This window comes from Camelus ferus, chromosome 16, assembly GCF_009834535.1.
Source record: "Camelus ferus isolate YT-003-E chromosome 16, BCGSAC_Cfer_1.0, whole genome shotgun sequence".
In the NCBI taxonomy this organism is placed as follows: Eukaryota; Metazoa; Chordata; class Mammalia; order Artiodactyla; family Camelidae; genus Camelus; species Camelus ferus.
In genome coordinates, this window is record NC_045711.1 from 13,283,046 (window position 1) to 13,295,352 (window position 12,307).

The 12,307-nt window shown below is 58.7% G+C and overlaps 2 protein-coding genes across 3 annotated transcripts in view; one reads left to right on the plus strand and one right to left on the minus strand.

The window, feature by feature from the left end:
- NTN1 (netrin 1) overlaps positions 1-5,696 on the plus strand; it is a 178,479-nt gene extending 172,783 nt beyond the window's left edge. For both annotated transcript variants that reach the window (XM_032498787.1, XM_032498786.1), the window contains exon 7: positions 2,251-5,696. In XM_032498787.1, coding sequence (XP_032354678.1) covers positions 2,251-2,579 — 329 coding nt within the window. In that variant the 3' untranslated portion in view covers positions 2,580-5,696. The remainder of the gene's footprint in view (positions 1-2,250) is intronic.
- Positions 5,697-11,192: 5,496 nt separating this feature from the next.
- Positions 11,193-12,307, minus strand: part of STX8 (syntaxin 8) — a 207,048-nt gene continuing 205,933 nt past the window's right edge. The window contains exon 8 of the mRNA XM_006176944.3: positions 11,193-11,368. Within this exon, the coding sequence (XP_006177006.1) occupies positions 11,301-11,368 (68 nt within the window). The 3' untranslated portion in view covers positions 11,193-11,300. The remainder of the gene's footprint in view (positions 11,369-12,307) is intronic.

Consider the following 12,307-nt stretch of genomic DNA (forward strand, 5'->3'; position numbering starts at 1 on the left):
ATTGAGGCCAGTTTAGGACGTCGGTTCAGGGATGTGGGGCTTAGGCTCGTTGGCCTGGAAGGAGCGTCATGTGGGTATAAGGGCCACATCCTCTGGGCCCGTGGTCCTAGGATGGGCCTCCTGTCAGGCAGTGCCACGAGCCCCCAGAAGCCCCCAGTCCTGGCTCCCAGCCAGTGGGGCATCAGAGGTGGCAGCAGCCCCTGCACTGTGCTGAGCCAAGCATGCTTCCCAAGTGTGCAGAGTGGGTCTCTCTGAGGTCACTGTTTCAATGTGTATTTTGACTGTTTTCAGCTGTGTGTGCACCGCGTGTGCAGCTCATACTTGGTGGGCTGTGTAATATGCAGAGGCGTTGCCAAGGGCAGCGGGAACGTGGATTTTTTCCAGCATGATCACATGAACTACCACCACCCAGCACTGCCCCCAGTCCTGTGCCGTCCCACCTGGTGGCCAGGGAGCTGCTGGGCTGGAAGGAGGACAAGGGCCAGTGCTTTGTCCTGACGGGCCTGTGTCCTCTGCTCTGGCCGCTGGATCCTTGAGGATGGCAAGGTATCCCAGAGCCGGGTTGCAGCTCCTCCGGGTTGCATCCTTGGTGTGAAGGGGGTCCCCTTCAGGCTGGTGCTGGCCAGGGAAGAGGAGGTGGGGGCAGCCATGGATGCCCTGCCTGGTGTTCCAGGGCATTTTGGGTGGTGGGGGAGCTCCAGGAAAGGGGGGACAGAGGTCTCCAGTCCTCCTGCTGTGAAGGGCCACATTCCTGCAGGTCCAGGGAGTAAGAAAGTCCCCTTGGGGGCCTGGAGAGCCAGACCTGCTCCAGCCCGCTCTTTCTGCCCTCTTGTTAGCACAGCTGGGAAGGACCCCCCCCACCCAGGTCTGTCTGCCCAGCTGGCCCTGAGCTGAGGCCCAAGGTCTGGAGTCTGCGAGTCCAGTTGCATGAGTTTGTTCACGCTGCCGGAACCAAGTACACAGTCTGAGGGGCCCAGACAACGGGAGTTTCTTTCTTCCTGGTCTCGGGGGTTGGCAGTCCTCGGTCAGGGTGCCCTCAGGCTTGTGGCCACTCTGGCCTCTCTCCTTGGCCTGGAGATGGCTGTCTTCTTGCTGTGTCTTCACACAGTCTTCCCTCCACATGTCTGTGTTACAGTTTCTTCTTGTGAGGACATCAGCCCTATCGGATTAGGGCCCACCCCAATAACTTCATTGTAACTATCCCTTAAAGACGCTGTTCTGGGGATCAGGACTTCACATATGAATGTGCAGGGGTCGGGGTAGGGATAAACAGTTTAGCTACCACCGCTGATCAAAGCCACATTCTTCAGGGGCCCTAGGCGGAGAGGCCTCCTGCAGCAGCCTTCTGGGGCCACTCCTGCCCACTCTGGCTGGGGGGCTCTGTGGCTGGGCCAGAGGTCTGAGGTCTCACGCAGGGAAACAGCTGCATCCTGGGGGAGGCTCATTCTGTATTCAGCTCAGTCCTGAGGAGAGGAAACCGGGGCCCTCAGGGATGCTGAAGGTGGCTCCCCCTTTGCTTCACTGAGGGGCATTCAGTTGCCACGGTGACCTCCGTCTGCACTGTCAAACACACAGCTTAGCTGCTGCTCGGGGCTGGAGGGCTCCCCACCGCCCCCAGCTCAGAGTTCAGACTGTTGAGTCCCTTGGTGACAAAAACATGGAAACGGTTGCCATGGCAGCCATTCTTTGGAGCCCTCAGACTGGAGTGCAAAGTTCAGGATGCCCAGGAACAGCTGAAATGAAAATACGGGAAAATCCACCACTTCCTTCACCCCAGAAAGATGTCAGGTGGTATTTGCTGGAGGGTCCAGCCATCTCTGCCTCTTATCATCCTGGGCCAAGCGTGGGCACAGGAGGGGGACAAGGAGGGCCCTGGGAGTGAAGACAGCAGAATGGCCCCCAGATGCCTTGAGAGAGGCTGGCCAGCAGGGGAGGCCAGAACATGCTCTGGGTGGGCCCAGTGCCCAGAGCTAAGTGGGCAGGTGGTGACAGTACTGGGTGGCACCTTCCACACAGGCAGGAGATAAGCCTTCTTGGAGCAGTGACTTTGGCCCTGGTATGAGAAGGCAGGATTCCAGGATCAGTTTTGCCACTGCACATCCATTCCCCAGTGGAGTACCTTGGGCAGTCACCTCCTCCTCCATCCCTGGCCCTCGGAGAGGGTAGGGGCAGGCAGGATGGATCTGGCTGCAGGAGCTGGGGACCCAGGAGGCACCTGTGGCCCACCCGCCTGCCTGTGCTTCCTTGCAGCCGTTCAGATCCACATCCTGAAGGCAGACAAGGCAGGGGACTGGTGGAAGTTCACAGTGAACATCATCTCCGTGTACAAGCAGGGCACAAGCCGCATCCGCCGCGGTGACCAGAACCTGTGGATTCGCTCACGGGACATAGCCTGCAAGTGCCCCAAAATCAAGTCCCTCAAGAAGTACCTGCTGCTGGGCAACGCGGAGGACTCGCCCGACCAGAGCGGCATCGTGGCGGACAAGAGCAGCCTGGTGATCCAGTGGCGGGACACGTGGGCGCGGCGGCTGCGCAAGTTCCAGCAGCGTGAGAAGAAGGGCAAGTGCAAGAAGGCCTAGTGCGGAGGCTGCGGCGCGCCGGGCGGGCAGGCGGGCGGGGTGCGGGGCCGGCGAGAGCAGGAGCGGGCGGCCCGCCACCGCGGCATGGACTTGGCCCGCGAGGGCTTTCCCAGCTGGGGGGAGGGTGGGGGCGGGGACGCGACGAGGGCGGGGCCCTCGGTGGCCCCCGCCCCCAGCCCCGCCCCACGCGCCCCTGGGCGGCCAGGCCCCAGAGAAATGAGGGCGAGACTTAAGCTACCTCACGGGCTCCTTCCCCCCGGGGCGGGAGGGTGTCGGGGCAGGCGGGCCACACGTGAGGGGTAGAGAAGGGCACGTGAGAACTGTGAACTCAGGCCTGCAGTCCGGGCGGGGGCTGAGCCAGCCCGGCCAAACCACCACCCTTAACATAAGACCCAAAATCCTTTCCTGTTCCCCCGACTTTTCTTTGGGAATTCCCACAGAAACCCTGGCTGTGACAACTTGGGCCCCGTCTGCAGGGGAGGTGGAAGTAGCCTGTCCAGCCAGCCTTACCCAGGTGGGCCACCATGACCTGCCACAAAGGCCCTCCTGGGTGGGGTTTAGCCTGTGTAGCCAGAACCATCAAGCCCCTGCTGGTCCTGCCCCCGCCCAGCTGAGGGGTGGGGGGGTGCTGGCCCGGGCAGAGGGCAGTGGGCCCAAGGACACCCCTGAGAAGCCCAAGCCGGGTGGTCGGTCACTGCTCATGCTGGAGCTGCCTGTTGGAGGAGGCATTGCGAACGCAAAAACCTCCCAGAGAGTTTCCTTTCTGGAAAGTTGGAAGCAGCTCCTTTATGACATTTTCCAGGGGAGGGGGAAGGGGCACTGGCTGGGTTTATGGCAGTGACACTATTTGTGTAATGACATCAGCTCCCACAAGGCCTCTCAGCAGTGTCAACAGCTGGGAAGGGCCTGGAACGCAGGCTGTGAAGGCATCTGGGCCCGGCTAGGGGAAGGGGTTGCTGGAGTCAGGACCACTTCGCTGGCTCAGTGAGCTGCTGGAGGACCCACGCCAGGAACGGGCAGGGGCAGGAACCACTAGGTTCTCGGGTACCAAGAAAGCCATGACCGCTTCCTGTGGCGGCCCTCACCCCCCCCCCCCCCACCCGTGGCTGTCATGAACAGCCTGGGCCGCACCTCGCCCACTCCTTTCTGGCTGCCCCCTTTCCAAAGCTTCCTGGAGATACCATGCCCCAGGCCTTGGTGTCTGATGGCTTCACACAGGGCCAGCCCTGGGGCCATGTGCCCCCCACCCCCAGCACCGCCCAGGGGTCCTTGGTCCACTTCCTCACAGCCTGCACAATGAATTCGAGGCCGGGCTCCTCACTCAGTCAGGAAATTGGTTTCATTTTTCCCTGCTGGAGTTTGGCTAATCACAAGGGTCATACCAAGTATGAAGCTCGGGCCTGAGCGGTTTGGCCTCCCCAACTTGGGCCTGCAGCCGGCCGCCATCACCCAAGCACCTGCTCTGTGCCAGGCACCCCTGTAAGCTCCCGTCATCTTCACAACCCTGAGACGGCAGTCAGCCCTCCCCCAACGCCCAGCGTGGTCTGAGTACCTATTGTCGGCCCACAGTCCTTGAGAAGCACTGCCCGGCTAGGGCGGTGGTCTCGTTTCTGTTCACACCAGACTGGCTTCTCTGCCCTGCCCAGAAGGGCCGTAGTGGTCCCGCCACCTCCCACCCTGGGCCTGAGTCTCCCCCCAGGTCCACGGAGAGCTTGCACTGATGGTCTCTGGGCCCCTCTGGTCTGGAGCCAGCAGCCTGCAAAGCAGCAATGCATCTTGCTTTAAATTCGGCCACCCTCCACCCTTGCCCTCCTGCTCAGCACCCTGAGGGCAAGATAGCCTGGCTTCTGGGGAGTGTCCGGGTGACCAGATCAGCCAGGCTGCGGTGAGGACACTATTGGGATTTTAGTTCTCACAGGCTGCCTTCCCCACTGCATGGGCCCAGCCCAAACCCAGCCCACCTGCCTCCAAATCCAACCACCACTTCAGCAGTGAGGACCCATCGGTGGGAAAGCACCCCTCTTCCTCCCCTGCCCCCCTTTCCCTTGCGAGGAGATGGAAACAGGCAGTGAAGTGTTCTGGTTTGTACAGTTAGGAAAGGATGTAAAATGGAACTAGATTTTGAAGAGTGTATTAATCAGAGTTGTGATATGTAGGTGTTTGAAGAAAAACATACCCGATTAGTTTTTTTTTTTTTTTGAAAGAGTCCCCAGTTGTCCTTTTTCTTACCTGCTGGGTGGTCTGGAGGCCCTGACAGCAGAGTCCCTGCCTCTCTGACACAGTAACACTGAAGACTGGAGTGGAAGGAAGGGGGGATCGATGGGGGACTGCCCCTTGGACTCACCTGCAGGAGGTGGCTTCTGTCTGGAGCAAGCAAGGTAGGAGGTAGCAGCCTCAGGTCCCCACAGACGGGAGGGAGGGAGACTTGCCGTCCAAGCCAGGGAGGCTGGGCGCTGCCCCGGGGCCCGTTGTGACCACCTGGTGCCCTGCCTCTGCAGTAGCCGCAGGAGACGGGTGCAGACTGTCTTCGGTTTGGCCCAGGTTGGAATGAGACTGAAATCCAGGAGACCCTGAGGGGTCAAGAAATGGTCCCTGTAGGAGATTTAAAAATGTCAGGGCCTCAATGCTCAAGGGAAGACTGGAGAGTGGACCAACTAGACTCACTGATGTGGTTACTGGGCCACGGTTCACGGCCACAGCCGTGCCATAGCCTAGGGGTGCCGAACTGTGTCCTCGTGGGGCCGCACCCCTGCCAAAGCCAGGCCAGCCCCACTCCCTAGGTCATCAGACATCACCCCCCTTCCCCTGCTCCCCAAGGCACCTCCCCTCCCCCCCGACCCCCTGCTGCGTTTCGGAGTTCTGTTCACTCAGAATTGTAAATGTTTAGTTGTGACCATGACATACTGTTTGGGTCAGTGTTCCTTTCCAATGCATACTAATATATTATGGTTATTATATATGAATATATTTAATGACATGGAAAAAGTTGTGGATTTTTTTTTAAGTTTTTTTTTGTTTTGGTTAGAGTTGTAATGGACCCAGATGGAACTTGTAACGTGGGCCCCACATGCTAGAACTAAATTCAGATATCAATTAAATAAACTCTTGTACACTGTTCTCTGTCTCCTAGTCTTTATTGGTGGCCCGAGCTATGGGTGGTCGGCATGTGGGGAGAGTCTCCAGGCCATTTAAGGAATATGGCTTCTGGTCTAAACTCCCCAGCACAACAGAGCCCCTAGTTTTTCATAAAGCCTGAGACACAACTCCCAACTATCCCCTAAAAAAAACAGGAAAAGTTCCTTGGAAGGTCCTAGGGGCTTGCTGGCTCTGAATGCGATTTTGAGCTAAAAGGCTCTCACATGGGACAATTTTTTTCAGCCCCTGAGAACCCATCCGTGGGCTCTGTCCTTGCCACTCCCTGGGGCTCCAAGTCGGGGGACCCCAGGGGACAGGGTAGAGCTCACCTTTGAACCTATCTGACTCAGAACATGCAAGTAGAGGTTTTACCTTTCACAGAACCAGTTTCTTCTATTCAAAGCCAAGAAGAGACTCACCAGCAAAGACAATAGGGTTAGTGATCCTCCAGAATTTTTCTCAAACCATCGCTAGGGCTTTGTGCGGTCGGTGCAGGGACTGGGCCGGTGCCAGCGCCACGCAGCCACCAGGCGCTGCGCTCACTGGGTTTCTGTGAAGCTGTATTTAAACCTCCAAATGGTTGCGATTTCTCTATTAAATAAACAACCCAGTCATTAGGAACACGTTGCGTTGCCACGCGAAGTGGAGCCAATGGTCGGCTGGAAGCTGTAAACTTCTGCGCCCAGCTGTTTCGAAGACAAGTCTCACCACGCAGACTCAGCCAGCCCCTGGACGGCATGGAGAGCCCTTGCCTGCTGCGGGGAGAGCTCACCAGGCCCGCCCAGCCTCCTCCAGGGCCCGGCTCTAGGAGCGGGAGCTGGGCGCTCGGAACCAGGGGTCAAAGCCAGGGTAGGGGGGCAGACGCGGGGGTGGGCCCCATGGAGGTCCCTGCCAGAACAGCAGCGCCTGCCACTGGGTGGGCAGGGACAGGATACAGGTCTCAGTTGGCCGGATGGGCCGGGGAGAAAGCAAGCCTCTTCTGCCTTCTCAGGCTCTCTTCAAAGCCAGTTCAGACCCGGCTGGACTGGTGGCACACTGACGGGCACCTGGGTAAGTGCTCTGGGCGGTGCTTGGAAGTTGGATTCTTGGCTTAGTCATTTTAGGTCCAGGTCCCAGTTGTCAAGGACCTTCATGATGTGGCTTTTTTCTGTCCTTCATAAAAAGTCTGTGCTCAAGGGTGCCGTCTCCCTCGGGACTCCACCACCGCCAGGCCCTGTGCTGGCAGCCGCAGCCCCCGGCCCGAGGCCTGAAGCGAGCGAGCACACTGTTGATCAGAGACATCAGAACATGGGTCATCAGCAGCTCCACCGCCTCCCCGGGCCTTACGCTCCAGCTAAGGAGAGAAGGCATGGATGTCGGCCCAACTCCATGCAGGAAGTCAGCAGGCTGGCTGCAAAGTACTGAGCCAAGGTGGTTGGAAAAGTCCATTTTAGGGACTGGAATGCCGAGGCACAGGGAAGTCAGTGAGCCCATCAGGGACTCAAGATCTAGCGTGGTCTAGTCAAAAGCCCAGACCCCGCTGGGTGAGGGTGAGCAAGCCCCCCAGAGTCTGGCCAGCTCTCAGGGAGGCTGACGCATTCGTGACCCGCCCTGTGGGACAGGGACCGCCCTAGTGGCAGAGACGCGCCCAGGCGTCAGGTTCTGTTGAACAGACAGCTGTGTCTGTGCTCTTTTAAGACTAAATAAAGACGTGTAAGAAATATGCCAAGAAAAACGAGCAGTGAAAGGACGAACAGAGCCGGTGAGAAATAAAGCAGTGAGTTCATCCGTCCGTATCCTGCACTGTATCAAACCGGAGACTCAGCGGGACGGAAGGTCACTTCTGGAAGGAGGGGGATGCTTGCTGCTCCTGGCGTGTGGCTGAGGGAACTCCGAAGCCCTAAGAAGCAATTAGAAGAGTCTTGGCCTGCTTTTTGAAATAAAGGAGGAATAACCCCACTTCAACTTCCGCAGGGCTGGGTGAGAAACCCAACAAGGTGAAGGATGATCTTTAGTCTATGCAAAGAGCTCTCGGCGTAACCTGGAGCTGAGCAGGCAGGCGGAGGGGCTCTAAGGATGCTGAGGCAGCTCTGCTGACTGGGAGGGAAAACGCAGCGACAGGCCGGCCAGCAGGGCTCAGAGGACCGACCCGTCAGGAGGGAGCCCAACAGCTCTGGAAGCAGAGGGCCAGCAGGGACCCATCAGCAGCCGCATGGAAGGAGGGGCCAGGGCCCTGCCAGGCCCGGGGGGGTCCTGAAAGGAGCAGGCCATCCTCGGGCCAGTGAAGGCAGGTTTAGTTAGTTATTAATGATGAAGCTTCAAGGGAACAAAAGTACCAGTTGTAACCAGGTATCTGGATTTCTTTATATGGCATCCAGACTTTAAAAGCTTATAATTAATAATCAGAGAAGTTAAACAATACTCATACTGTTATCTGAATAAAGCCTACTTTCATTGAAAACGCAGCCGAGGTGAGGGGTCTTGCCCTCTCTCCTCTACACTTAGGCTGCGGTCGCATTGCCCACGTCACCGATTTGGAGCCCTGTGCTCACCAGGGACCGTGGGCCTGACGCCTTTGAGGGGGAAAACCAGGCCTGGCCAAACGCAGCTGGAAAATGCCCTGACTCCAGGATGGGCCCCAATACAACTGACCCCTGAAGCGGCTCGCCCCAGCCACTGTGACGCTTTGCCAATTTGGGGCTGCCCTTCAGTTCAGAGTGGGGTGGGGGGTCTCACATGAGAGGCCCACCCCAAGGAAGCGGAGAAAAGGGGAGGCCCCTGCTAGGCACCAACCCGCCCCTGGGCCCGGCACTGCCCAGGCCAGGACAGCAGGTCCTCCCGGCCCAGCCTGACCAGCGTCTCACCCCCTCCCCTGCCTGCAGGCCCACAGAAGTGAAGTCACTGGTCCGGGTCACCCAGCTAGCGGTGCCGGACCGGGCCTAGAGCCCACTCAAAGGAACAGAGGCCACTGCGTGCAGACATCAGCTCAGCGTTTGGCTCGAACAGGCCTGTCCTCGTGGCTGAGCCAGGACGCTGTGGCTCTGGTTCAAAGCCACCCCGTGAGTTGCTGGGGCTCCATGCTGAGCAAGTCAAGAGGAGGTGAGAAAGTCAAACAGACCTTCAATGCCACCTCCCACGAGCCCCAAAGTGGGGAGCTCCAGGGAGACGCTGTTTACACAGACTTGGGGTTTTGCACAAGACTGAAAGATGCACTCTGCGGATGCCTGACCTTCCATCGGGGGGTCCAGTAGCAACCGTCCCCCCACCCCTCCAGGAAGGCGCCTCCCAGGGCGCCTTGCCACCCGAGAGCCCGTGGACCCCGTCCAGCCCGGCCCCTCTCCTTTGGGAGCACACCCGCCTTGAAGCGAGCCAATCCTTTGCTTCCCCATCCCAGTCCCTGCCAGCCCGCCTCACGCTCACGCCTGCCCGGCTCCCATCCCTGGGCCATCGCCCGTCCGAGCACGGGCCCGGGCATCCTGCTCCGTCTCCTCCCGGGCCCCCCCCCCCCCCCCGTCAGGGCCTCGCCCAGGTCTGCAGGTGCGGGCAGCCCCGGAGATCGGCAGGCACTGGGTCCTGACGGGAGAGCTGCCCTGCCCTGCTGCCCTCACGTCCTCACAGCGTCTGCTCTGGTGCCCTGGGTTGTATGAGGACCCCCGAGCCCATGTGGAGACCATGTGGCCCAGCGAGTGTCGACTCCAGTACGCGGAAGAACCTCAGCTGAGCCACGCAGGGGGCGCTGCGCTCACACGCGCTGACTCACCTGACCCTCGCGGCAACCCGCGGACCAGGAGACCATCTTCTTTCCAGTTCCTAGAGGAGGAAACGGAGGCACAGAAGGGGATTGTGTTCGTGGTCACGTAGCCGGAGACTGGCGTGGTGATCACTGGGGCTGCCCAGCACCCAGTCCAGGCCCAGGGAGCTGTGAGCAGCGGTGATGGGGTCACATCTGGGCAGAGCGTTCCGCTGCTGGTGTGAGGGTTCCCAGGGTCCCCTTTCTTCTCCGGAGCCCGTGGGCACGGCCAGGTTGGAGCCCTGGCAGAGCTGCATGGATGTGCAGCAGGACTGAGGCACTGACGCTTGGGACCCAGCCACACTGTTCGGATCTGGTGGCTGTGGCTGCAGCTCTGTCCTGGCTGATACAGGGCGGAGTCCAAGCGTGAACGCGGGCAGGCCAGGTCTAGGGCCAGCCTGCCTCCCGGGCAAGGGCCGTGGGTCGTCGCCAGACACAGGCACACACACCAGGTGGAAGCGGGGCCAGGCAGGGCCTGGAAGGGACCCGGCCCCTCCAGGGAAAAGCTGCCCAGAGAGGTCACCCACCCTCTGCAGCGACTCACAACTGACCAAGCACGGAGCCGTGACTCTCTTCTGATGGAGGGCTGGGGTCTGGACCCAGCTCTTCCCAGTGCACCGGAGTCTCAGGTCTCAGGGTCCCAGGAAATAATGCTGTGCCAGGCTGCACCGTGGTCCTCCTGTGCCTGTCTTGGCCCCAGGGGTTGGGGTGGTGGTGGCGGGAGTGGCCAGGTTGCACCCTCTGGAGAGCAGTCACTGGAGGTCTCTAGGAAATCCAAGGGGAACCCCCCCAGGACCCCCGCCCCACGCCCGTTCTCTCCTCTTCCTCAGTAAGATCTTATGGTTGGAAACCGCCCGGCACCAGCCCTCATTTTTCCCCCTGAGCTGTGGAGGGCGAGGCCCGCCAGCCCAGCCTGCCTTCCGTCCAGCTGGGAGGGCATGTGTGAAGCGTGGCCCTCTGCCCCTTCCAGCCCGGACTCACTGCCACTCCCTCGGGCCGGGCACCCTTTGCAGGCCTGGCCATCTGTCTGCTCTCACCATCCATGCAAGCACACATGTGTGCAATGAACACTCACACGTGTGTAAGGATACACATCAGGGCTGGATAAGGAGCCAGAGGCACTGTCCTGACATCATAACCACACTTTCTTTGAAGCCTAAACATGCTCCCTCCTGATCATTTCCCATCCCACCCACCGATACGACAGACTTGATGCCGGCTGCTTATAAAGATGTTTCAGTCTTGAAAGAGGGTTTACTACCTGAGGAAAGAAAAAAGAACGCGCTCCTAGGTCTGAAGGTGAGTCCAGAGATATCTCACCTCTAGGGGTGCTGAGGCTCGGGGTGGGAGGGGCCTGGGCGGAGCGGCAGTTACACCAAGACACGTGTCTGTGTAACAGCGCTCCTGTCACCCCTTCCTCCCTGCCTGGACACACGTGGCCTTGGCTGTTCACTTGTGCCCCACGTGGGCACAGAACTTCCCCAAGCAGACCGGACGTTCGAGGCTACAAGCTACCTATTAATTCAGCATCACCCCCCAGGGTGCCCAGCATGCTGCAGGGTGGCCATGGGGACGGTGACTGCCGAGGGACCTCGGGCTAGCACCCAGATGGCCAAGGCAGGACCCAAAGGGCCACACCGCCTGATATCCAGGCGGCTCTCCGAAGCCACCATGTGGTTCACCTTTGCTGAAGCAACGCACGTCAAGAGTTCAGAGCTTTGGGGGTGTTTATTGAGGGCGGCTTTCGCGAACCAGGAGAATGCTGAGCGTGTCCCCCTCCCTGGCAGGGGTCACAGCAGGTGGCCCCCTGACTGCCACTAGTTGGTAGGCCAGACTGCGACGACCACGATAGCCACGAGCAGCAGGAAGATCACCATTATCAGCCCTGAAAAACAGAAGCAGACAGGACGCCCTGTAAGGAGTCACGACAGAAGGGCGTCGCACGTCCTACCAGGCATCCTCTGTCTGTGAAGTAACAGGCGAGTCAGGATCGCGGGGTTGTCTGGCCACCAGGACTGCCCACCTCAGACTGAGAAGCTGCTTCTAGAAGGTCAGGGTCCCAAGAGTTCAGCAACTTATTCTCTTACAGGAAGTCACTAACACATGATTGACCTTATTAGCTAGATACTCACTGGCCACATCTGGCTTCAAGAGCTTAAGACAGCGGCTGGCATGGCCAATGGCTGCCACACCGGACAAGGACAAGGAAGGACGCGTCCATCATCGCAGAAGTCCTGCCGGACAGAACGGGCAGCGAGCGCGCGGCTGGGGTCCTTTCACTTCCTGCTGCACCCCAGCTTCTTCAGCGCCGCCGGGGGTGCAGACGCGACCCACGGTCGTTGACTACGAGTGGCACACGTGCAGTGTGTTTTCAGTCCTCACTCTGCACTTGGGAGAGCCTCCCCATGGGGAATTACCTTCCCCTCTTCTTGAATTGGTTTTGTTAAATTGTATTTTTCTGGGAAATGGCCCATTTTTGTTGAGTATTCAGAAGTCTTGCCATAAAACTGTTTGCTTTATTCTCCTATAATTTAAACACCTGGCTGCATCTCTGTCCTCATCTCTAACGCCCCTTGTTTGCGTGTTCACTTCTCTAGCCATGACACAAGTGACCTCTTTTTATTAATCTTTTGACTTTGTTGATCACCTCTCATTTATTTATATTAATTTCTGCACTAATTTTTATTAATCCTACCATTCAGACTTTGGATTTACTCGTTTTTTTCTCTCACTTCTTGACTTGAAAGTTAATTCATTCACTTCCCACTTTCTTCTAAATATTACCCCTCTAAACCTACACCCTGCACGGTTTGATAGAACATAA